The sequence below is a fragment of the Canis lupus genome, chromosome 26 (genome assembly GCF_011100685.1).
Source record: "Canis lupus familiaris isolate Mischka breed German Shepherd chromosome 26, alternate assembly UU_Cfam_GSD_1.0, whole genome shotgun sequence".
Classification (NCBI taxonomy): domain Eukaryota; kingdom Metazoa; phylum Chordata; class Mammalia; order Carnivora; family Canidae; genus Canis; species Canis lupus.
Window position 1 is genome coordinate 34518547 of NC_049247.1, and position 24999 is coordinate 34543545.

The 24999-nt window shown below is 40.1% G+C and overlaps 1 protein-coding gene across 2 annotated transcripts in view; it reads left to right on the forward strand.

The window, feature by feature from the left end:
* The window catches only part of PCDH15 (protocadherin related 15), a 737973-nt gene that overhangs the window by 443789 nt on the left and 269185 nt on the right, over nt 1–24999 (forward strand). For both annotated transcript variants that reach the window (XM_038576025.1, XM_038576024.1), the window contains exon 14: nt 1406–1538. In XM_038576025.1, the coding sequence (XP_038431953.1) occupies nt 1406–1538 (133 nt within the window). The remainder of the gene's footprint in view (nt 1–1405; nt 1539–24999) is intronic.

The following is a 24999-nucleotide window of genomic DNA, read 5'->3' on the forward strand; positions in this document are numbered from 1 at the left end:
CTTGATCTCTTTTAGAGAGAGAGAGACAGACAGACAGAGTGAGCAGGTGAGCTGGTGAGGAGGGGCAGAGGGAGAAGGAGAGAATCTGAAATGGGCTCTATGTTCAGGCAAAGTCTAACTTGGGCTCGACCTCAGGATCCTGAGACCATGATCTGAGACGTAATCAAGAGTTGGATGCTTAATCCACTGAGCCACCCAGGTTCCCCAAGAGAACTTTGGGCTACTGTAAGAAAATTCTAGGGGCACTAGGGTGGAACATCTGCCTTCGGCTCAGGTCGTGATCCCAGGGCCCTGGAATCGAGTCCTGTGTCAGGCTCCCCACAGGGATCCTGCTTCTCCCTCTGACTATGTCTCTGCTTCTCCGTGTCTTACATGAATCAATAAAATCTTTAAAAAAAAAAAGAAAATTCTAGACCCCAAATAAAAATGACAACAAATGTGCTTTTTAGTAAACAGGGGTGATTTTGTTAAAATAAGTTCAAAGCATACAGCACAGACAGTGGCTGTGTGTTCTCCAAGACGGAAGGCTGACTCCGTAGTCAAACGGTAGTGGTGGCATCTTCTTCCATCTTTCTCATTACGATAATTTTAGCCAGTGTCGCTTCTCCATAAACCTTGAATGTCTTACTTCTTTAGCTTTTGTGGAACAAAGGAATTTCAGAGTTCAGAGATACCAAAAAAGTTGATTATGTTAGTGCTAGTATTTTTGTCTTTATAGTTACAGAAGCACCTCTTTTCCTTCAAAAAAAAAAAAAAAAAAAAGAATTCCCTGCCAATGTAAGGCTTAAGTAAATCTAATTTCTAGCTTTTCATAGTATATTTGTCAAACAAGACTTAAAAACACCTTTAGTTTTGTTTGCAACTATTTTATACAATGATTACTTTATGGGCCTGACTCTTGACGTGCATTTACGGGAACCCATTGATGTCAGCAAGAAAACTAATAAAACACAGCCCGTACTTTGTTTTGTGTGTTATTTTAATCAATACTCCCTCTGCTGGTTTAATAGGAAGAGAGCCCCAAGGACAGCTCATATTACCGGATATTTATAGAATGCTTTTTGCTATTAGAAAGACATTAAAAAGTAAAGTCAGGAGTCAAGGCTCCTGTTAATTTATTAGCTGTATTTGTACAGCTATTCCTTTTTAATTCGCCCTATTAACCTAAGTAGGAAAAATCGGTACCCTGAGGCATTTCTCTTTTTACTAAGATAATTTCATAGAAACATGATGTCTTGGTGGTAGCTTTTATTTTGCCATCCTTTCATTTTCAATTATTTTATAGTTTTCTCTAAAAATTCAAAATGTCCTCCACTGGAAGCCCAACGACGGAATGCGGACTGCAGTCTGTCATTAAAGGTGATGAAGATTTTTACCCGGCCTGTTTTGTCGTCTTTCTCTGCAGGCACTCCATCTGCACCGTGTACATTGAAGTGCTTCCTCCCAATAATCAAAGCCCTCCTCGCTTCCCACAGTTGATGTACAGCCTTGAAATCAGCGAAGCCATGAGGATTGGTGCTGTTTTATTAAATCTACAGGTATGCTTCTTACTATATACCTGCAGCTCTAGGGGGACAGCCTTGAAGGCTGATGGGTCTGTATTTGTCCATGGGGACATGTTGGGGGGGGGGTTCGCACATCTGCTTGCACCCTAGTGAAGGAAATTTCCATTTGGAATGGAAAATGGGGTAATATGGATGGAGGGTTTCCTCAGCTAATCTATTCTATTGATTGCCACAACGGAAGGACTAACATTATCTGGCGGGGATTAGCTGCAATCATTACAAGAGCAAATGAAAGGATTCGAAATACGCACTTGAATATTTTGTGCTTTGCACCCAAAGAGTCTGCAGCTGACTATTATTTTCTGTCTCGGATTCCTTTGCCCAGCAGGATTTACTTTTGCTGCAGTGCTGTATAGAGAAAATAGCTATGGGTTCACGGACTGACGGTAGGCATCCTAATTCTGAGGCAGACAACTCCATTCTGAGGCTGTGGGCGAATCTTGTAATTGCTGGGCCTCCTTTATTCGTTTAGGTGAAGGGAGGAGGTCTAGCTGATATTTCTGTTTGCAGCTCCAGTTTCATGGGCATGTGAGTTACTTGCAGGATGGTTGCTTGGTTTTCACTGTTTACATATTCGTGGATAAAGCACATTTGGCCAGAAAAGGCTGTATCTTCAACTGAATCTACAAATCAGCCTACGTGTGGTGTCGGTAACTGCCCCTTGCTGTAAACATCGTCACACGATACATCACTTGACCTGTGGATGTCTAGAGGACAGGGAACTCCCCTTCTGTCGGTGTTGTTACACGGGAATGGCTGAGCCTGAGCCCCAGACGAGAGTTCTGGAAGCTCGCCTTGACGGTTAGGAGAGATGTTGATGTGAGACTCCAGAGAAATGCCACAATCGATCTTTACCACCAAATGAGGTGACACGAGCATAGTTACATCTTGATCACCTCTCGTTTGGAGGCAGACACCCTCTTCCTGAAAGCCTGATGAGGTACATTACAAGTGGAGATTGCACCGAATGTTTGAATTGGAAAGGATGTAAATGTAATGAGACACATCAGCCTTATTTTCCAGATGTGGAAAGTGAACCTCCTGAAAAGTGAATGAGGCCTAGATCAGTTGACTCAATTTTCATCATTTTCAAAACTAGCCTCATTCCCTTAAATCCCTCCTAGTCCCCGAGGTTGCCCGGAGCTTTGTCTTACATGACCTGATACTCCTCTGTGCTCTGCTCTACTATCCATTTTGTGGCTTTTCCCATATAGCTATAGACTTTGTTTCTGTTGTTCATTTACCGTTAAAACATGTGGGGAACGAAATTATGTAAAGGTAGACATATTAGCAACAAGGAAATGTGGAGTATTTTAATGGACAAAATAAAGGAAACCCAGAGTCTCTGAAAACCAAATATGAAGACAAGTACATTTAATGGAATAATGAAAAAAATATATATATATATAATATGGATTTGTTTAAACAAGAAGAACAAGTAAATAAATCCTAGATTAGTGAGATTCAGCCTAAGAAACTGTACGTGTTTCACATTTAAATATCTCCTCCGAATATGCCATTGTATATTCCTCCTCAGGACCTGCACTTTGGTTTCGGGATTTTTTTTTTCTTTTTTTAAAAAAGTCCACCTCAAAAGGTTACATAAATGATTCCATATTTACATAGCATTTTTTAATGACATTAAAGACATGAAGACAGATTAGCTGCCCCTAGTGGAGGGAGGTAATAGGGGCAGGAAGGAATTAGGTATGGCTGAAAAGGGCATTATAATGGATCCTCGTGATGATGGTAGTGTTCTGTATCTTGACTGTATCCAATGTCATATATTTGGGCTGTTATTGTTCCACAGTTTTAGAAGAACTTAGCATTAGAAACTAGGTTAAAGGTACACATAGATTTAACTTTCTATGAGGTAACATGGTCTTACGTACAAGATGGCCCTAGGTCTCATTTCAGGAAGGTCCATGAACCATATTATAGGAGAATAACTCTACCTGTGAGTTAAAGATGAAAAAAAAGTTGGGCTTTTTCATATCTCAAATTTCTCTACTGCAAAAGCTGAGCAAATACGTGAAATGACATTTCTATTCACCCTTTCTGCTTTTGGTAGGAGCAGAAGAAAGGGTGCCAATTGCAGTGGCAGTCTCTATGGGAGGGAATGAGGATGTCATCATCAAGGCTTTTTTCATAAACCACCAGCCATTCACTTCTGCTCATGATCAACTGAGATTGAATTTAAACTAGTGACCTAAAAGCTGAAAAGCTTCCACCAAATTACTCTCCCAGAGACTTCTAATAACAGAACGCATCAGAGATACCTCTGGCTCTGTCCTCATCCCTTTCACATGCCTCACTGCCCACTGCTGACTCACTGCTCAATTTAGAAAGACAGGATTTGTGGGGAAATATATTTTCCAAGGTAACAGCAGCCTGGCTTCAGAATGATCTGTTTTGACTGAGATCAAAGTGGTTTCTTCTCTGAAAACAATCCTTATTTCTCCTCTTCCCCTGCCCCTTCAAAGCATTTTCCTTTCATTCTTGTCTCGGAGCTGCTGTGGAGGCTGTGATTTTCCTCGGGTTATTAAGGCTGTCTTGAGTGGCTCCTGCATCCATGGCATTCAGTGGAGCAGGATGTGACCCAGAGCTCTGCTTTCCCAAACTTCCTGTGCTGAGCAGGGTTGGCATGAGGTGGCATCTTTTTTTTTTTTCTTCCAGAGTTGGTCAGACCTTTCTCCAAAGCATGACTGTGTATCACCCCCACTTGCCAGTGAAACCTAGTAGAAGTGTGTGCCCCAATGTGCACTGGGATCATGGGATCACGGGGACCCCTGTGCCCAGCTGTCCCCACTCTGTGCCATCATGTTCATCGTTACTCTGAAATCAACCATGCTGGGAACATTTCTGCTACAGAAATAAGCAGATGCACCAAATCAGCACCTTTCACTACACTCATAGCTACTTGTTAACCCTTCACACCACTGGATGTGAAGCCAGTCTCTTCAAAGACTTAAGTAGAATGTATTAACTTCATCAGCCTCCTCCATCTCTACCCCCCCACACCATTTTGAAGATTTTATTTATTTATTCATGTAAGACAGAGAAAGAAAGAGAGAGGCTGAGACACAGGAAGAGAGAGAGGCAGGCTCCATGCAGGGAGCCCAATGTGGGACTCGATCCCCGGACTCTAGGACCATCCCCTGGGCTGAAGGCAGGCGCTAAACCACTGAGTCATCCAGGGACCCCCCCCCCCCATTTTGAAATCCCTTCATCCTATCACCTTTCCCCTGGTGCTCGTATAAAAATAATAATAGATAACATGTGTATGGCGCTTAATGGGGCACCCGCCTCTACAGATAGCTAGGTTATGTTCTGCACACAGCCCGACTTGGAATGCCAACAATCTGTGACTGAGAAGGGTGATTTCTCACTCTGACTGTATATCTACCATGGATCAGATCCCACTCAATCCTCTATCATTTCACCCGTGTCACACTGAAGGGGCAGCCTCTGTGCGGATCAGTGTTGTTCTTCTGACAGAGTGAAAAGACAGGCACAGTAAACCACAATATGGATCTTACTGCTTCTTCCAGAAGTGACACCTGACCCTACTTCCTGCGGTTCCTCCACCAAACCCAGGCAGGCTGCTCCTGAGCTCCTCACCTCAAGGATGCGTAATCCGCCCCGGGGGAGGCACACACTAACTCCCTGGCTACTCTGATGTCAAGAGCTGTGAGTTCTTTGGTTCATCACTTGCCTTCCAGGCTATTGCAGGCAACCATTTTGTTAAGTGAGTTTTCACTGCCAACCACGATTCCCATACTGAACACTTCCAGGAGGTTTCCTCACCAGCTTCCAGTCTCTTGAAACCACGCTATTTATTTTTTGGGTGTTTATTGGGCACATTATACTTTTAAGTGTCAAGCTGAGATCAGTTTGGATAGCTTGGTTCAAGTTGCCAAATCCCACAGTCAGTGCCATCAGAAGTCATCAGAGACTGCAGTGTGCTCAGTCTTCACTCCATAATCCAGCTGATGAAGTGGCCTCTGGCTAGGACAAGGGATCTCCTGGGGGCAATGTTTGCTGCGGGAAACACAACAGAACAAAACAAAACCCAGTTCTTCGTTGTTACCCACGAGTCAGGCATGTAATAACTACCATATTTTTTTTTCCATTGGCCAGAGCAATTCAAATCGGCTACTCTTGAGTTAATAGGTCAAGAATGTATAATCTTCTTGTAGGCAAATAGCTCCACAGGTTACTTGGCAAAGGATGATGTGAGTGGAACAGGGATGTTTTACTTTCCCTAGAGATGAACTGCCAATGTTTTCAAAATATTGACTTAAAGCATTAAAGTATATAAATATATATGCACCTACTAACTTTCATATAAATAAAATAAATAAGTAAAAAACTTCAGCATGCATTTCCCCATTTGATTCTCATAAAAACCCAAAGCAATGGGAGCTATTATCATTGTAATTTTACAAATGAGGAAGAATTCCTGGTTCTTAGTAGAATACCATCCAATAAAACAGGAAGGAGAGACCCCATATGGTTTTGGAGACTTTTACCTTAGAAATAGGGGAGAGGGATCCCTGGGTGGCGCAGTGGTTTAGTGCCTGCCTTTGGCCCAGGGCGCGATCCTGGAGACCTGGAATCGAATCCCACATGGGCTCCCAGTGCATGGAGCCTGCTTCTCCCTCTGCCTGTGTCTCTGCCTCTCTCTCTGTGTGTGTGTGTGACTATCATAAATAAATAAAATTTTTTAAAAAATTAAAAAAGAAATAGGGGAGAGGGCATTTTTTTGGTGCTCTGGTCGTTGCTGGTCTGGTGTTTCTCTTAGTCTTAGACTGAGAGAAGAAAATCCAAGAGGAAGAAGGGGACATTATTACCTGGTTCTTTAAGTGGCTGGACGCTGGGACTTGAGTCAGTGCAACTACTCTGTGAGGAGGACACTGGAAAGAGGTGTCATGGTGGAATGGGCAGTTGGCAAGGAAGCATGGACTGCTGCCTGCATTGTAGGTAAGATGGATCCCACCCAGGGCCCTAGATCTCAGAGGTGGGGTTCCTAAGTGTAGGTAAAAATGAAGGACTGTAGCATGTGGGAAAGAGACACATGTACACTCAACAAGATGTACAACCAAAGGCCACCAACCGAGCATGATGCACGAGTTACCTCAGAATGTCACAGCCACGACCAGTCCCTAGGATGGCCGCTTGAGATCCAGTCCATCCCTGTAACCGTGAGGTCTGCTGCTGCCTGACTGAGCCTTACGCAACCTCCCCATGGTCAGTCCCTCTAAGAAGTGTGATTTTCCCTCCGTAGCCTCTCTTATCTCAGCATCAGAGGAGAAACAAGAGTAAGAAAGATGAATATGAATGAGAAAAATCACACTCACTGGAAGTGCCTAGAAATGAAGTTGGTTTTAAAATTAAAAGGAAGATGTCATATTAGTAAGACTTAGAGCATCTTACTAAATGGCAGTTGTTGACTTACAGACCCAGACACAGCTGAGGAAGTTGGCTGTAGGACGAAAATGGCAGCAAGCGACACAGCAGCTCGATGGCAGCCCTGGGAGACATGAAACCATTTAATTTCTTCCCCGGGAGACTCCTTATTCAAACCAGCCATAGGATAATGCAGAGATGAACTTCTGTACTTAGAATGAAAGCACATGGGAAGCAAAGAGTTCAGAGGTTACGTGGAGATGCAGGTCTGCAGGGTCTGGCTTTGAAGACAAGGGGCTCTGGCCCTTGGCTCACGTCACTCCTCCACTTGTTTCTTTTTTTTTTTTTAATTTATTTTTTATTGGTGTTCAATTTACTAACATACAGAATAACCCCCAGTGCCCGTCACCCATTCACCCCCACCCCCCGCCCTCCTCCCCTTCTACCACCCCTAGTTTGTTTCCCAGAGTTAGCAGTCTTTACGTTCTGTCTCCCTTTCTGATATTTCCCACACATTTCTTCCCCCTTCCCTTATATTCCCTTTCACTATTATTTATATTCCCCAAAAGAATGAGAACATATAATGTTTGTCCTTCTCCCGACTGGCTTACTTCACTCAGCATAATACCCTCCAGTTCCATCCACGTTGAAGCAAATGGTGGGTATTTGTCATTTCTAATAGCTGAGTAATATTCCATTGTATACATAAACCACATCTTCTTTATCCATCATCTTTCGTTGGACACCGAGGCTCCTTCCACAGTTTGGCTATCGTGGCCATTGCTGCTATAAACATCGGGGTGCAGGTGTCCCGGCGTTTCATTGCATTTGTATCTTTGGGGTAAATCCCCAACAGTGCAATTGCTGGGTCGTAGGGCAGGTATATTTTTAACTGTTTGAGGAACCTCCACACAGTTTTCCAGAGTGGCTGCACCAGTTCACATTCCCACCAACAGTGTAAGAGGGTTCCCTTTTCTCCGCATCCACCTCCACTTGTTTCTAACATGGCTCATTAACGATGGGGCGCTTAGTATCTTTTACATTTGTAGAAATAGTTCAGATCTCTAGTCAGCAGCTGTAAGTTTATGCCCGACTGTAAGAAAACAAGTCTTAATCATAAACAAGTTTGGAATCGAATGATCCATTTACCTGTTGTCAGTGAGGACACCCCAAAGAAAGTTCAAGTACGTGTTACAAAATGGTTAACAAACACATGCATGGGAATGGCGTAAAGGATGCCCCTCCTTGCACACATGTTCCTTGAGGAGTGAAGAATAGGGACTGGGGCAGCGCAAGTGCTGGCAATTGTTCCTTGATTTAGAATGTCTTTTGCCTTCTCTCGATTTTTGCCACCATGCCTCTATTTTATTAATATGTGAACTTATTTCTGAAAACGGGTGGTAATGGAAACAATAATTTACTTGACATATCGCCATTATTGAAATTTATTTATTTATTTATTTATTTATTTATTTATTTATTTATTTTTTAATGAGGAATGGGTGGAGTGCAGCATAGGGTGAAGAACCATAGCCTGTGGGCAAAGCAACCTGTTTGGCTGGCTGGTAAACAGAGAATGTTTTGTTTCGTTTTTACATTTTTAAAGGTTTGTTGATAAAATATAGACAAATCAAATGAAATGGCAACAAAAAATAAAGAATGATATGCAGACAACCAGCTATAGCTCCCAAAGTACAAAATTTTTTCTGTCTTTTTACAGAAGAAGGAAAAAATTGTGCTGTGCTCTGCATATGCCCTGACTAGTCATTCAAAAAGAAACAAACCAACAAACAACAAGCCAAAACCAAAAAGCAACCTTTGCGCACATAATCGTGCCCATCCATTATATTTAAATTAAGTTTAATGGCACCGCTAAAAGAGATAAGATATAATACATATCTTCACAATCCTAAGACCCAACATTAGATTCATATATTACATTTGATAATTTAAACTGCGTCAAAAATAAATAAATAAATAAATAAATAAATAAATAAATAAACTTCATCAGAATAATCTGTTGTGTGAGTTGGGTCTCACGTGAGTTGGCTGAACACAGAAGCAACATTCGTTACCAAGGTATTATGTGTGTATAATAGGTCAATATTTGTGTGTCAATCAATATTAGTTGAATAAAACGGACTAATTCGCCCTTAGGTGTAGACCAGAAAGCATAATTTTAAGAGCTTGGGAAACAAGACGGAGATGATTGTCTTGGGTTAAGGAAGCCCAGATTAGACAAATAGTGTAAATTGTGTAGCTCAGTGTCAGAATGGTAATCATTCTCATTCCTGTTCATTACCATCGTTTTTCTGTTAACTCACCTGAAGATTTGGGGCTTTAAAGGTGAGCAAGAAGGTACCAGGCATTTGGATTGATGACTAGGAAAGTGGACTGTCAAAGAACACAGGAGAATGGACGCATTGCAAAGATATTCGCCCCCTTTATGGTTTTACTAGTTGTTCCATCAAGAAGAAGTGATCACTTGCAATTTAGAGGACAAAGTGACACTTTGGCAGTCCAAGAGGCAGGTGGTTAACAGATCCATATTAGTAATAATGTCACCAATATCTAATTGTAGGGACACCAGGGTGGCTCAGTGGTTGAGCATCTGCCTTGGGCTCAGATCGTGACCCCCGGGGTCCTGGGATCGAGTCCCACATTGGGCTGCTTGGAGCCTGCTTCTCCCTCTGCCTGTGTCTCTGCCTCTCTCTGTGTGTCTCTCATGAACAAATAAATAAAATCTTAAGTAAAAAAAAAAAAAAGAAACACAACATCTAATTGTAATTGGCACTGTTAGCCAGGAACTACTCTAGGCATTTGAAAGCTTCCTGGTCTTTTATATATTTAACAAAGCAGTGCAGTCGCTTTTCCGAAGTCCAGGAGAAGCCTGCTGGGGAGTGCTGGTCCCAAATCAAGCCCAAATCAAGCCCGATAGTCAGTGCTCTGCCCTTCCTGGCGACAGGTTCAGGGGCCCTCGGCGCTGCTCGGACTTGTAGTCACTTCATTCGCCCACAGAGCAAATGCTTCTTTTCTTTTTAAGGTCGGCTTGATCTGACTTGATTTCATTTTCTTGTGGTCGCTTCTTGCTTCTGCACAAAAGTGAAAAATAATAGCATGTAAAAAAATAATAATAGTAGCATGGAGTTAATGACCACCGAAGCTGGAAAACCTAATTTCGCCCTCATTCCCAATTTGTGTCCTGAGCTGAGCTGGCTCTTGCAGTTTGAGTCTCTTTCCTTTTCCTGGCTCCTGGTGCCCAGAGCTGCAGTGGCCCGTTGACAACTTGGACACAGATGACGGGAGAAAACAGAAAGGTGTGAGAAGTTGGACGTTGCATGTCTGCCTACCTGAGGGAAAAACGTGCATTTTTCTAATGAAAGTGCCTGAGGAGGAGTGTCAGGCAGTGGCGGGTCAGCTGGCCACATGCAGTTCCCTTGCACCCTTATCCATTCTTCTCCTTTTTAATAGTTTCTGAAAGCTGTAAAATTTAAACCATGTGCCTCAAGGAATTATTAATTTTAGTCCTGAAGAAAAATGCCTGCTGCCTTGATTTGATGCAGAATTGATCCATTTCCAGAACAGTTTGAAAGAAATGCAGGCCATTGTATCGCATGCCCTTCTGCATTAACAGGTCCTGTCGGAGGTGCTAATTCGTTTTTCTGACTTCCTTCAAATGTTCTAGAAGGTTTGGGGGTTCTTTCTTCTCTTTATTTCTTTTTTATTTTTTTTTTTGATGAATATTTCTTGTAAAACAGGATACTTTTTTTCCCTGAAGATGATAAGAGTTCATGATTCATGGATGTCTCGAAGCTGGCGCAGGTACACTGTGCATGAATCATGAGCCCCGGGCCATAGGATCTGCAGTGTCATTTATATTACGGGGATCGCTTTGGATCTGTCACTTGCAGATTTGCTCTTCTGTCATCAAAGAAGCTTTTCTTAACACATTCCGATTCTTTCATGTTAGTGCATAGATTAATGCCGCACAGTGTGCTAAAAAGATGACTGCTTTCCCTTCAATTTAGCGATCTATAACTCACTCTATTTAGGTTTCCCTGATTTTGATAAGAGTGAGGAATGGAAGTCTCATTTATTTTCCTCTTTATTTTCAGTTCAAGTTGCCTCTCGTCTTTCCTTACCCTAGATCTCAGGTGGCTCTTTCATCGTTAACGTTATCTCAGGTGAATAAGCTCACTGTAGGCGCACGTAAGGAATTGGAAACACACCACTGCTACTGGTCATCTGGCTCCCATGTATACTTTGTATTTGGGGTGAAGAAGAGATGGCTGGATGGATTGACACAGATAAATTTGAGAGATAGGGAGATGTCTCACAATGCCAAGCAATTCCTTCTTGCAAAAATTAAATCTCATTTGTAGTGCAAATTCTTCTTCTTTAAAATAGGTGTTCGGATAGGCTTAAGTCCCCCCCTCCTCCAAAAAAAAATGTCTAATCCCCTTGACATTATGGGATATATATTATAGGAAATGATTTTTCATCTACAGGCATATAAAGCTGTCAATAGTGAGAAAACCCTATTTTTAAATCTATCCTCTATTCATATACGTGTCTTCCTCTTCTCAAACAGTAATTCGGCCCCTGTAAATCCTCCATAGGCCACAATATGCTCATAGGCAGAAAGCCAGGGAAGTGTCAGGGAGGGCAGGGAAAGGAGAAACCGAGGTCTGATGCATTTAAAACAGGTGGCTTCTAAATTATTTTTTTTCTCCCAACCCTTCCTTCCTCAAGAAGGAAATATAAAAGGTTAATATGTGAGCTCTCGCCCCAGAGGAGTTGTACGCTATCCACTTTATCTCATATCCTATCTACTTCTCATATACACAGATATGGGATAAATGACTTAAGGGCCTGTGTTAGCGGACTTAGGCTTACTCCTGCCTCAGCCTTAACGAGAAGTAGGGCATATAAAAAGTGGGGAGAAATGATCTTCTTGACATGGTGCAAGAAATAAAGCCACATTCTCAAATTCTCTTAAAAATAAGTGCTTAAAAATAAGTTAGTAAGATAAAGTGGTCTTTTCTGATATCACCGAGCATAAAGCAGAAGAGCTGGGGCTGGTTGTAGAGACGGACACAGATGATGAGCTGTGGCTTGTGTGCAGACCCGAGACAGAGATTCCCCGGCAAGCAAAGGAGCCTTATTGGAGCACTTCTCCTGCCCCATATTTTCATCAAACCTGTGGATGAAGACTTTTACAGCCTTTTGTCACCACATCTACCAATCTCTCTGCACCTGCATTTGTACATTTTGTTTTTACTCCTGTGATTAAAAATTAGCACTCCTGTGTCTATTGAAGCTGTCACTTGCATACTCGATCAGGGCTTCTTCAGAACCTCCGAAATGGAGGATGCATCTAAATGAATGACTAGAAAAAGGAAATAGGAGACAAAAAGCACAAGCTTTTATTATTTTTTTTTCCCCTATTGGGTTCAAAAGATATAAAATCACTGTCACATCACTCTTTTTTTTTTTTTTTCTTCCTAAGCTACTATAAATTCTACTCTAGAGGATTTTGCTCCAAATTTCTTATATGGTCATGATCCATAATAACCACTTTGTGGAATGACCCTGTGACCTTGGACCACACTAGAGCAGCACTCAGGACTGGCTATGCCGTTTGCAAGGCCCAGTGAAAAATGAAAACACAGCACCTTTCAAGTGTGAGTGCTTTGCGCTGATCCGAAAGCACTCTCCTAGATCCCACCCACTCTGGGCTGCTCCAAGGACATTGCTCCAGAATCACCCTTTTAACCTTTTCCTACAGCGTGAACGGTTCCTGCTCTATCTGACCATTTCCGGCGATGTGAAAATCCTCAGTGGTGTCTCCCAATTAAATACAAGTGAACAACACAAAATGCCCTTGATCCCATAACCTACCCAGCTGCTTACCCATCTCTGTGCTTCCCTTCACTGTGGAAGCTACTCCGATCACATAGCCAGGCTGGCTTGGAGAGCGCCTTGGTCATGTTCCCTGCTGCTCTCTCCATCATGGATGGGGCCTTTTCTTTTGCCTTAGTGCTTATTCCATTACCCAGTGAATTCCCCCATCTCCCTGCCCATCAGCAAGGTGTGATAGGGTGGAGAATGCCTTTCTTATTCAGAAATTCACTGGTTTGATTTCCAGCACACCACCTTGTGTGTCCTGGGTTGCTCCCCATCCTCCCTGGCTGATCCCATCTCAGTCTACTCTAATGACTTCTCCTCATTGCCCCGACTTTTTTTTTTTTTTTTTACATATTTTTTAAATTGGAGTTCAATTTACCAACATAAGCGTAACACCCAGTGCTCATCCCATCAAGTGCCCCCCTCAGTGCCCATCACCCAGTCACCTCCACCCACCCCGCCCATCTCCCTTTCCACCACCCCTAGTTCGTTTTCCAGAGTTTGGAGTCTCTCATGTTCTGTCTCCCTTTCTGATATTTCCCTCTCATTTTTTCTCCTTTCCCCTTTATTCCCTTTTGCTATTATTTATATTCCCCAAATGAATGAGACCATATAATGTTTGTCCTTCTCTGATTGACTTATTTCACTCAGCATAATACCCTCCAGTTCCATCCATGTCGAAGCAAATGGTGGGTATTTGTTGTTTTTAATCATTGCCCCGACTCTTTTTTTTTTTTAATTTTTTATTTATTTATGATAGTCACAGAGAGAGAGAGAGAGAGGCAGAGACATAGTCAGAGGGAGAAGCAGGCTCCATGCACTGGGAGCCCGATGTGGGATTCGATCCCGGGTCTCCAGGATCGCGCCCTGGGCCAAAGGCAGGTGCCAAACCGCTGCGCCACCCAGGGATCCCTGCCCCGACTCTTAAAAGTGGGAATGCTCCACAGTTCAAGCTCCTAACCACCACCACCACCACCTCCTCATCCTCCTCCTCTTCCTCCTCCTCTTCTTTTTCTTCATCTTCATCTTCTTCTCCTTCTTCTTCATCTTCTTCTTTTGTTTACATTCACTCCTGAGATTAGTTCATTGTTCTCCTGGATTTAAGTTGCTAAATGCTCATACATCTGATTCATTCATATTTCCTCCTTAACTCCCTGCCCTAAAACTCTAAACCCATGGCCGACGGTATGATCTAATTTTTTTAGGGGGGGTTGCTACATAGATAGGTGTCTGTCTTAGGTTGAGTTTCCAGAGAAAGAGACTTTGAGATGAAGATTCAGCTGCAGGTGTCTATTAAAGAGTGTTTTTGGAATTGACTCCTGTGGGAAAGGTGAGGAAAGCAAAGCAGAACTAAGTTTAGGTAGAAAGTAAGCTTCAGCTGACCATAGTGGAAAGCTCTAGAGTCAAGAGAGCCCTTTCGAGTTGGAAGGTCGGCACAGTGAGGCAGGCCTTCATACACCTGTATGCAAGCAAGAGTCAGATGCAGGTTGCCTTAAAAAACAGGTTGGCAAAAAAAAAAAGAAAGAAGAAAGAGAAAAGAAAGAAAGAAAGAAAGAAAGAAAGAAAGAAAGAAAGAAAGAAAGAAAGAAAGAAAGAAAGAGAAAGAAAGAAAGAAGAAAGAAAGAAGAAAGAGAAAAGAAAGAAAGAAAGAAAGAAAGAAAGAAAGAAAGAAAGAAAGAAAGAAAGAAAGAAAAGAAAAAGAAAACAGGTTGGCCTTGACATGATGGCTCTCTTCAAATGGAGCAACAGATGAAGGGCCTCAGTAGGTGACGTTTCTGACATATAGGGGAATAGTTTCTTTACTTCCTTGAAGGGGCATTTGGGAGGCATATCAGAGTTTTATCACACAGAGATGATAAAAACCATCTTATCCTTAATTCGATCTGAAATGGGTATCTGGGGGCTTGCAGCCTCAAGATGAAGTAAAGGGGAATGAACAAGTAGGAGGTTTTCTGGGACGCAAGCAATGAAACATAACATAAGCCCTCTAAAGATCCAAAAAGAAGAAGAAAGAAGAAGAAGAAGAAGAAGAAGAAGAAGAAGAAGAAGAAGAAGAAGAAGAAGAAGAAGGAAGAAGAAAGAAGAAAGAAGAAAGAAGAAGAAGAAGAAGAAGAAGAAGAAGAAGAAGAAAGAAGAAGAAGAAAAAGAAAATTAAAGCAAAAGTTCTAAAAATGACTTGACTCTTTCATCGTTAACGTTATCTCAGGTGAATAAGCTCTTCATTCAGAAGAGGAAGAACAAATTTTAAGAAAATATAGTTTAGCATTTTTCCAGAGATTTTTTTTTCCCTCTTTCCAATAATTGCGTGCCTTTCCAAGTGAATTATTGCCATGCATTTCTAAACACAGGAATGCTGGCGCATGGGAAGGGTGGTGCGATGAGGAATTTCAGGCTCAGTTTCCAAGGCTCTAATGAAGCCCTGGGTCACAGGGCGGTGGTCACCGGGGCAATAAGTGAAACTGTGAGATCTGTAACTTTAATGAAGTTTTACGGACAACCGCTGGGGGAGCCTATGTAGCCATAGGGCCCTATTTTGGAGATCTGAGCAAGGGACACTTCACACCGACCTTTATTTCCCATTTACTGCTGGGTTTCTAATCTTTAATCTTCTTATTCTTATCATGTCTCCTAAAGCCATGGAGGGAGGACTCTTCCTCGTGTTCTAGATGAGAGTCCACAGACACCCCTTAGCCTCTTTCAGCTAGATTTTGTGGAAACCTTGGAACCCTGCTTTTGTCATCTCTTTCTTATGTAAGGTCTTTCAACAAAGGTTTATTACTAGAGTATGAAAGTGATGATTTTCATTTACTTGAGGCCAAAGGACTATTATGATTCAAAGACAAGTTTAGAATTTTTAAACTACTTGATAAAAAGAGTTCTGGGGTTTTCGTTTGTTTTAATTGACCAGAATTAAACCATTGTGCTCTTCCTGAAAGTTAGATTAAAAAGAAAAAAAAAAGATTAATTTGAAATGTGGATTTGGATGTAGAATTACTTTCAACTGAGCAACTCTTTGGTGGTGCCTGGTATTATAATAGCAGTAATCAGTATTACCTTTAGTAACTGGCAATAAAGGATTCTCTGTGCAGTTCTGTAAATAAACCGCAGTTTATTGCATGCCTTGAAGCTGTTTATTGCTTCACACTCTGTCAGCTACTGTTGATTAAAGCTTCAGTATGCAAATGCAGTTATTTCCCTGAGATTTTGATAAATTAGAGGAGAACAGAAACAGTGCTTCTGAGGTATACTCGATAAACAGCTAATAGGTGTCAGTTGTCTAGAGAAAAAACAACAGGAATCAAATTGATGCTGAGAAGTGCCCGTGGTGATTCTCCACTTAACTGCCTGGAATTAGCTGGTTTGGAGCATGGAAAACTTTTTTGTTTGTTTGTTTTTTAGATAAAAAGACAAGCAATATTTGCTTCGGAAGAGTTACTTAAGAAAACTGAAGAATTCAATTGCATGTCTCTTGTTCTAGCTTTGAACTCTTTTTATTTTACATGGATCCACGAAATCCTGTAGCAGTTCGAAAAAGAAAGTGAAGGACAAAGTCTTCATTTGTTTGATCTTCATTCACATACTCACCTCATTCCACATACACAAAAAGATTCTTTTTTTTTTAAATTATTATTTAGAGAAGCTCCAAATGAAGAAAACATATTTCAGAGACAGAGGCGGAATTACCTAGCAATAAAAATTAACTCAGCTTTGCCACAGAGGCTTTCCCCACTACCTACCCTCAAATAAAAGTAGATAATTTTGATTTCAATAAACAAATGATTACAAAGAGCAGCAAGGCTTGATTGCAGCTACACTTCTCCTAATTTAACCAGCATGAGTGGGGTGATTTGAATCAGAAGTCGCCTATGTGTGTCAAGAAGAAAAATTTGCAGATTGATGCCAACACTAGCTGTTTACACTTCCTCTTCCTTTATGTAATTTTATTTTTACAATTAATATGTATATATTCATAAGTGCAATCATCTCCCGCTCTCTTTCCTTTTTATGCAGCTTTCTTTTCTGTTTCCTGTTTTTGCCTCACCTCCCCTTCCTCACCTCCTTCCCCCACCCCAGTGACTCCCCAGCCCTTCCTCATGGGAGAGCTCACCTGAACCCCCTGGTGTGCATCCCATCCTGGCCACACACAATTGTGTAAATCATGTGAGTGTGTGTGTTGTAAAGGACATATGTGATACACATACAGGTGATTTCACCATTGTCATCATGCACACATATTTGTTTCATGTTCATTTTGCTTTTGAAATGCTATAAGACTTGACAGAAAAAAAATATGAGAATTGAACAAGGATGTTTGAGAATAAGTTACCAGCATGCTGGGCATTCACCAAGTATGATCTCCAATCCCTATGAACAGCGCGGTCTCCTATGTAACCTCCACCCCATTGTCGAAATCAGGCCATGACTTTGGTGCATTACTACCGTCTGGACCTGTGACTCCAGTCAATTTTTGCCGGTTATGCTTGCAACGTCCTTTTTGGCAAAATGACCCAAAGCAGGATAGCATGTTTCTCTCCTCAATCTGCAGCAATTCTCCCTTCATGCTGTTGAAGATTGCAGGTTGCTTATTTTGTACATTTTCCTTCAATTTGGGTTCGTTGGTGTCTCTCCGTGACTGGTTAAGTCCTGATATTTCGGCAAGAGTATCCCTGAGGTGATGCTGTGTTAATCTCATTGCCTCCTATCAGATGACAGATGGTTTACCTGGGTCCCATTCCAGTGACAAGGTGCGTAACCTGTTCTAAATTGCCCCAGCCTTCAAGTGTGTGGATGATTTGAGATTATGCAAATGTCCTTCCCTTATTTATTTCCCCTCATTATTTTTTTAATATCTATTGAGGTTCTTTGGCTGAATTATTATTATGATTGCTGCCAAATGATGATTTTCTGATGCTGTCACCTCTTTGACATTGATTAGTTGGCATTCAACTAAAAGAAAAGCTATCTCTGCTCCCCTGTGTATTTATTCTTATTTATCAATACCAAATATGAATTCAAAAATTTATCTTCTTCAGTTGATTGTTGTCCATTACAATCATTATATATCCTTATGCTCAAATTGTCCCAGAACTCGTCTTGATGAGCCAGCCTGTCCTTTACAAGTCCTTGTCACATGGCCCTGTCACATTTTGAGCCCCGAGCTATTTTCCAGCACAGCAACATGTTCCAGATCCACTTTATTCTTCTCTTATTCCTGTTCCAGATCTAACCGTTTTTCTAAAAAGCTTTGGTTTCTTTAAGTGGGGCAGATGGCATTTAGGAACCAAGACCTGAGGGCACAGAATGTTCATGATTATTGGCTATCTCTGCTTCCAGGCCTTCTCAATGGCCAAAGTTAGGCAATATACGGGCATAGATGTATGAGTACACCTGCATGTACTCAAACAGACACACGTGTCTCTACACATGCCACATACATGTGCATGATATATACATGCATGTTCATTTGCATTTATATTAATTTTATGCCTACATATACATCTCTATACCAACATGTACCTATTATATGCAATATCATATTATACATTTGTATATATTATGAAATATATATGTGTATATATATATATATATATATATGTATGTATGTATTAGTTCACTAGTATGTCACAATGAGAAAACTGGCTCTTTTATCCTTAGTGTATTTCCTTTATATATATATAAAGGAAATATACTAAGGATATATACTAAGGATATATATAAATTATATATATATATATATAATTTTATTGAAGTTTGATTTGCCAACATATAGTATAACACTCAGTGCTCATCCTGTCCAATGCCCCCCTCAGTGCCCATCACTTAGTATATTTCCTTACTGAAGGTAACCAGTCTCCTGTTGACTCCCATGCTGATGTCCTCTTCAGGCTACCCATGTTCTCGTGCCAAATGCCTGCCTGTCCCTCCTCTTCTCCCAGCACAGATGCACTCCCCACCCCATGTGGACTCTGGCATGCTGTACAGGGCCATGGAAACACCCTCCGTATTGAGCCCAGACTTCAGCACATCTCAGGACCAGCTGCTACCACCATACACTAAATGGTTGCCTTCTTCATTCCACTTGTGCCGTTAGAGTCCCCGGCACACTGATGTCCTACTAGCACCCTTCCCGTGTAGATGGCCTCATGACCTGTAGCTCAGCACCCCACACAGATCGTGCAAAACCTCTTTGGACCTTGCAACCACCCCAGGCCACCACTCTCTCTCACAGAAGCCCGGCTTCCTCCCCTGGGCTCTACCATCCCATTCCAGGCATCCTGAGAAACCCCCTTTGCCTCACGTGGATAGGGATGCTCCATGATAGGACGCCAACACCCACTCAGGCTCTGACTCCCCACATCAGGCAGTTCTAACAATGTTTTGTAATTTTCAGATTGCAATGTTTCTACTTTTCTCATTGAATTTACTCCTAAGAATTTTATTTTTTAACTGTATGAAGTGGAATTATCCTCCTTAATTTTATTTTTGATTGATCATCATGAATATATTGTAATACTATGGATATTTTTATATTGGTCTTGTATCCTGCATCCTTTCTGAACTCATTTATTAGTCTAATAGTTTTTGAGTGGGTTCTTTAGATTTTCTATTTAAAAGATAATGTCATCCGCAAATGGAGATAATTTTACTTCTTCCTTTCCAAGATGACTTTTATGTCTTTTTCTTGCCTAATTACTCTGCTAAACCTTTCAGTAGAATGTTGTAATAGTTTTAAGGATAAATCTCTGTCTTATTCCTGACCCTACTAGAGAAGCTGTTAGTCTTTCAACTTCACTACGATGCTAGTTGGGAGTTTTGTGTAGTTGTCCCTTGTCAAGTTGAGGAAGTTCCTTTAAATTCCTACTTCATTAAGCATTTTTATCACAAAGTAGTATTGGATTTTTTCAAATGCTTTTCCTGATTTTTCTTAAATGATCCTTTTTTTCCCTTTGTTTAAAAAAATCTGTTTATTACATTAATTGAAGTTTCTTATGTTGAAATAACTTTGCATACCTGTGACAAATCACATTAGGTCATTATGTAGAATTGTTTCTATATATTGCTGAATTTGAATTGCTAGTACTTTGTTAAGGATTTTTACTTCTATGTTCATTGAATAGATTGACCTACAGCATTCTTTTCTTGGGGTTCCTCTGTCTGGTTTTGGTTTGAGGGTAATATAAGCCTCGTATAATTGGGAAGTGTTTCCTCTTTTGTATTTTAGAAGAGATTGTGAAAATGGTGTCAATTATTTAAATGTTTGCTAAAATTTACTAGTAAAGCTATTTGGGCCTTTTAAAAAAATACTTTATTCATTTATTCATGAGAGACACAAAGAGAGAGGCAGAGACACAGGGAGAAGGAGAAGCAGGCTCCATGCAAGAAGCCCAATGTGGGACTCGATCCTGGGACTCCAGGACTATGCCCTGAGCCAAAGGCAGATGCTCAACTGCTGAGCCACCCAGGCATCCCTTTAATGTAGTTTTTTAATTTTGTTTTTGAGATTACTAACTTCATCTTTTTACTTATTATACATGTACCCAGATTTTCTCTATTGTCTTTAGTCAGTTTTGGTAGTTTGTGCACTGCTAGGGATTTGTTCATTTCATCTAGGTTATTTGATATGGTGGGATACAGTTCTTCATCATATTTCCCTAAAATCTTCTCTATTGCTATGAGGCCAGTAGTGATAGCTCCTTTTTTGTTTCTAATGTTAGTAATTTGAAACTTCTCCTTTTTTCTTTATCTGTCTGACTAGAAGTTTGTCAGTTTTATTGATCTCTTCAAAATATAAACTTTTGGTTTAACTGATTTTTGCTCTATTGTTTCTTTTTATTTCATTAATCTACACTTTAACTTTTATTTATTTCCCTCTTCTTGTTTTAAGTTTATTTTACTCATCTTTTTCTATTGTCTTAGTTGAAAAGTTATTGACCTGAAAACCTCCTGTTTTGTAGATACAGATGCTTACAGCTATACATTTTTCTCCAAGAGCTGCCTTGCACTATTACATAAATTTTTGTGTGGATTTTTAAAATAATTTTCATTCATTTTGAAGCTTTTTCTAATTTGCTTTATATTATTGTCTCCGCTTCTGAGTGCAATGCTTAATTTCTGTATAGCTGTGAATTTTGAGACTTTATGTTGTTTGTTTCTAATTTTATTCCATTATGGACAGAGAAGGGATTAGCAGATGGCAGACAGTGGGTTTCTGCAACATGAATTGACAGGCAGAGGATAAGAAATGTTTGCTGTTGGCCTGTCCCTCCAGGGCAAGTACCATAGTCTCACACTGGAGCTGTAGGGGAGCAAGAGGCAATGATTCTGCCTACACCTGTTACAAGTAGAGCTTTTCTCATGCTGTGCTGGCTGAGAGTTGGAGGGGAAACACCTTATTGTTCAAATGCCACAGACTCTTGCTGTTCTTACTGAGATTTTGTAGATTTTTTTTAAATAAATGTTTCTCCTGTTGCTGTATGGTCTTAGAACGACTTCTACAGACTTTAATTTTTTAAACTGTTTTTTACTAGTCATGGTTGTTTTCATGGGAGAGGGTCTACAGAGCTCTTAAGTCGACCAACCCTGAAGTATTCCCCTCATGTGCTCTATTCTTGTTCAGTTTAAAAAGCAAGTACAACTGCAAAATATGTTTTAAGAAAGTTTTCCTGACATGTTAGTCCTGTTTATTGACTTATAATAATTCATATTGGGTATTATTTGTTCTGAATTAAGGATTTAACTGAATTTGTCCTTTCTGTCTCCAAATGTTGAGAGACTTTTTTTTCCCTATCATTTCTTTATGTCCCACCCCTACTAAGCCCATCCCTCCTCTTTCAGGATTAACTTACTAACTAATCAATATCACACTTTCTGATGCCTTATGATTAAACATGCCAATACATAAGTGACCAGGGAGAAATGTCATGTTTTATGTTTACATTTTAAATGTTATGTCTTGCTGAGTTTGGTAACATGTCATATATGTTACTTTATCAAGTCTTCCATGGAGTGAGTTCTACTGATGACTGACCTTTAAAAACACTATACAGGGTGCCTGAGTGGCTCAGTTGGTTGAGGGTCTGAATCTTGGTGTCAGCTCAGGTCATGATCTCACAGCATGAGACAGAGCCCCACATGGGGCTCCATGCTCAGCAGGAAGTCTGGTTGAGATCTTTCCCTCTGTCCCCCACCTCCCTTTCAAAAAAAAAATTCAAAATAAATTTTAAAAATTTGAACAAAAAACACTTTACAGATTTTTTAAAAACTGCATGATGCAATTTTCATCTTGATATTAATACCAATTGTATTTATTAAGTGTATGCTGTGCACTAAGCTGCATCCTAGATATGAACTATTTTAGTAGTGTTGAAGTTGAATCAACATGACAACCTTGAATTAGATGCCTTTCTATTTCAGTATCCTACATGGAGTCACTGAGACACAAACAGGTTTAATCATTTGCATAGCTAATAAGTGGCAGATTTCACCTTTTATATTTTGCTTTAAAGCTTAAGATTTTTAGCTACCAAATTAAATCAATTCCTTAGACAATACTTTTTATTTGAGTAGAATTCTAGAGCTTTCTAAATATCTTTTGCTCCATCTGGTTCTACATCAACTATATAGACTATACTTTTCAAGTGTTATTCACCCATGTTATGTTTAGGAGTATAGGTTCAGTGACAGAGTCTAGTTCAGATAGTTAAAAGTCAGATAATTAGGACTATGCCCTCAATCTTACTAGTTCTGGGGTCTTTTTTTAATAAGTATAGGCTTAAAACAATATATGCTGAACATTATTTCTTTCTCAGTATTAATATCATAAAGGATCAGAATTTTCTCAAAGGTAAGGATGGACTGTCATACATGACACATCATTCCTGATTCTTGACTTTAAATATATTATTTATAATGGTTTCCTAATACATCTTTTGGCTTCCTGAGCACAGGATAATGTGACTATTAGTTTCTAAATTAGATTCTATATTTATACCAACAGATCGTATTGTGGTATATGAGGCTTAATGGATCCCTGTTTATTGATCCCTATGTTCTTTTTTAAAAGTAGATTTTTCTGTCTTTTTCCCTCAGTACCGTCAGACCATTAGCTGCATACTTACTCCATTCAGTTGGCCTGGCTCTATTAACTCCACTATTTTGAAAATCTAGTTTTAATGTGCTCAAGTCTGGGAACTAGTACATAGACTGTGAGGGAGGGCTTGAGAAACCCTTGAACTAATATGCAACAGTTTAAGTAGGGGTTTTGTAGGTCTTCAAATATCCATAGGCCTGAAAACACACACACACACACACACACACACACACACACACACTTCAATTTATTTAAAACTGAACAAGAATCATTTTGTTTAGCTATATTGGCATCAAAAATATTGTTTCTGAATTATATCTATTCAGTTTATTACCAAATCTTGAGTGTTGAGAATTGACAGTAACCAACTATCTTTCTACAATAATTAGATTATCCTTGGAAGTTAATAGTAGCCACCAATAGGCAGTAGTAAAAGAGCACCAGTGTTCTGTCACAAGCTCTTTTCTAAGTCTGAAAGACACTGAGAAAGACAAATGTGGAGTATGTAAGATGAAAATCAAAGTACTTTTGTTTTTTTGTCTTTTAATATAGTTGATTGAAGTACAAAACAAAACTGGATCCCTATATTCCTTTCACTAAACTTACCCTCTCAGCCACAGGAAATGCAAAGGCAAACGCAAACTGTAAATACTAAAGCACACAAGTAACAAAGCAGACAAGCAATCTTTCTTACATTCTAGTAAGAAAAAGAACAATTAACAAAATATATGTGAGTTATATAAAATTTTAGGAGGTAATAAATGCTATGTGGAAATGTACATGAGGAAAAATGGAGAGGAATGTATGGAGGATGACAATTTGATCAGTGATGATTTTGCTAAGGTGACACTAGCAAAAAAAAATAAATAAAATAAAGAAGGTGAGAAGATGAGCGCTGTGGGTATCTGGTGTTCTGAAGTTGAGGCCTGACTGGTGTGTTTCGGGAACAATGAAGCACTAGTGCAACAGGAACAGAGTAAGAAAAGAGGAAATCTGTAGAAATGAAGGCACCCAGGAACCAGAGATGTGTGGAGATATCTACTCTCAGTGAAATCGTGTAGTAATGGAAGAATTTGCATAGAGCAGTGTCACGAATAAACAATATTTAAAAGGATCATATGGATTCTCTTTTGAGGATGTGAGAAATTGAGCAAATTAGTTAGGGTGCTATATCAGTAGTCCAGATGAGCCTGGAGTGGTATTCCTGGAAATGATGAGAGAGGTTTCCACCTTGTTATATTTCGTGGGTAGACACTAGAAGATTTGTTGGTGATTAGATTTGGGACAGAAGACAAGTGAAGAGTGGCTACTGAGATAAGCCCGAGCCACTGGCAGGATTGAATTTCCATTAGCCAGAATGAAAAGGATGTCAGAGGAAGAATAATTCAGTTTCAGACATATTAAACTTGAAATGTCTTGTGACATCTAATTAAAGCTACTGAGTAGGGGGAAGAAATTTGGGCTAGAAATATACATTCGGGGTCTTGAGCATTTATGCTCTACTTAGAATATTGAAGTTGGATGAACTTCTTAAGGGGGCTAATGTAGAAGACATCCAAAGACTGATTTTAAGGTGCCAAGGAAATGAGAAGGATCAGGAATGGTGACCCAAAAGAGGACAGGTCTTGAAGTTGCCTTAGGGGAAAAAAGTGTATTAAAGGGAAGGGAGAGATCACTTATGTCTAATGCCACTGAGAGATCATGTTAAAAACAAGCAAACAAAACCAAGCAACAGAATAACTGTGAATTGATCAGTGGTTTTACTAATATGGAATTTATTAGGGATATTTAAAGGAGCAGTTTCAGTACAGTAGTCCTGGGAGAATTGGAAACGTGTTCAAAATGGTTTCAAGAGAGAATGAGGGCAGTGAGAAATACAGTTAATGGCTGGACAGGATGGAATGTCTTAAGTTGCGCTCGTGAATCACCGGAGCATTCTACGTTAGCTGTATTTCCAAGGTTTAGCTATTTTACGCTGCATATTATTTATCAAACTATTTTTTTTTTAGAAAATTGAATACTCTGACA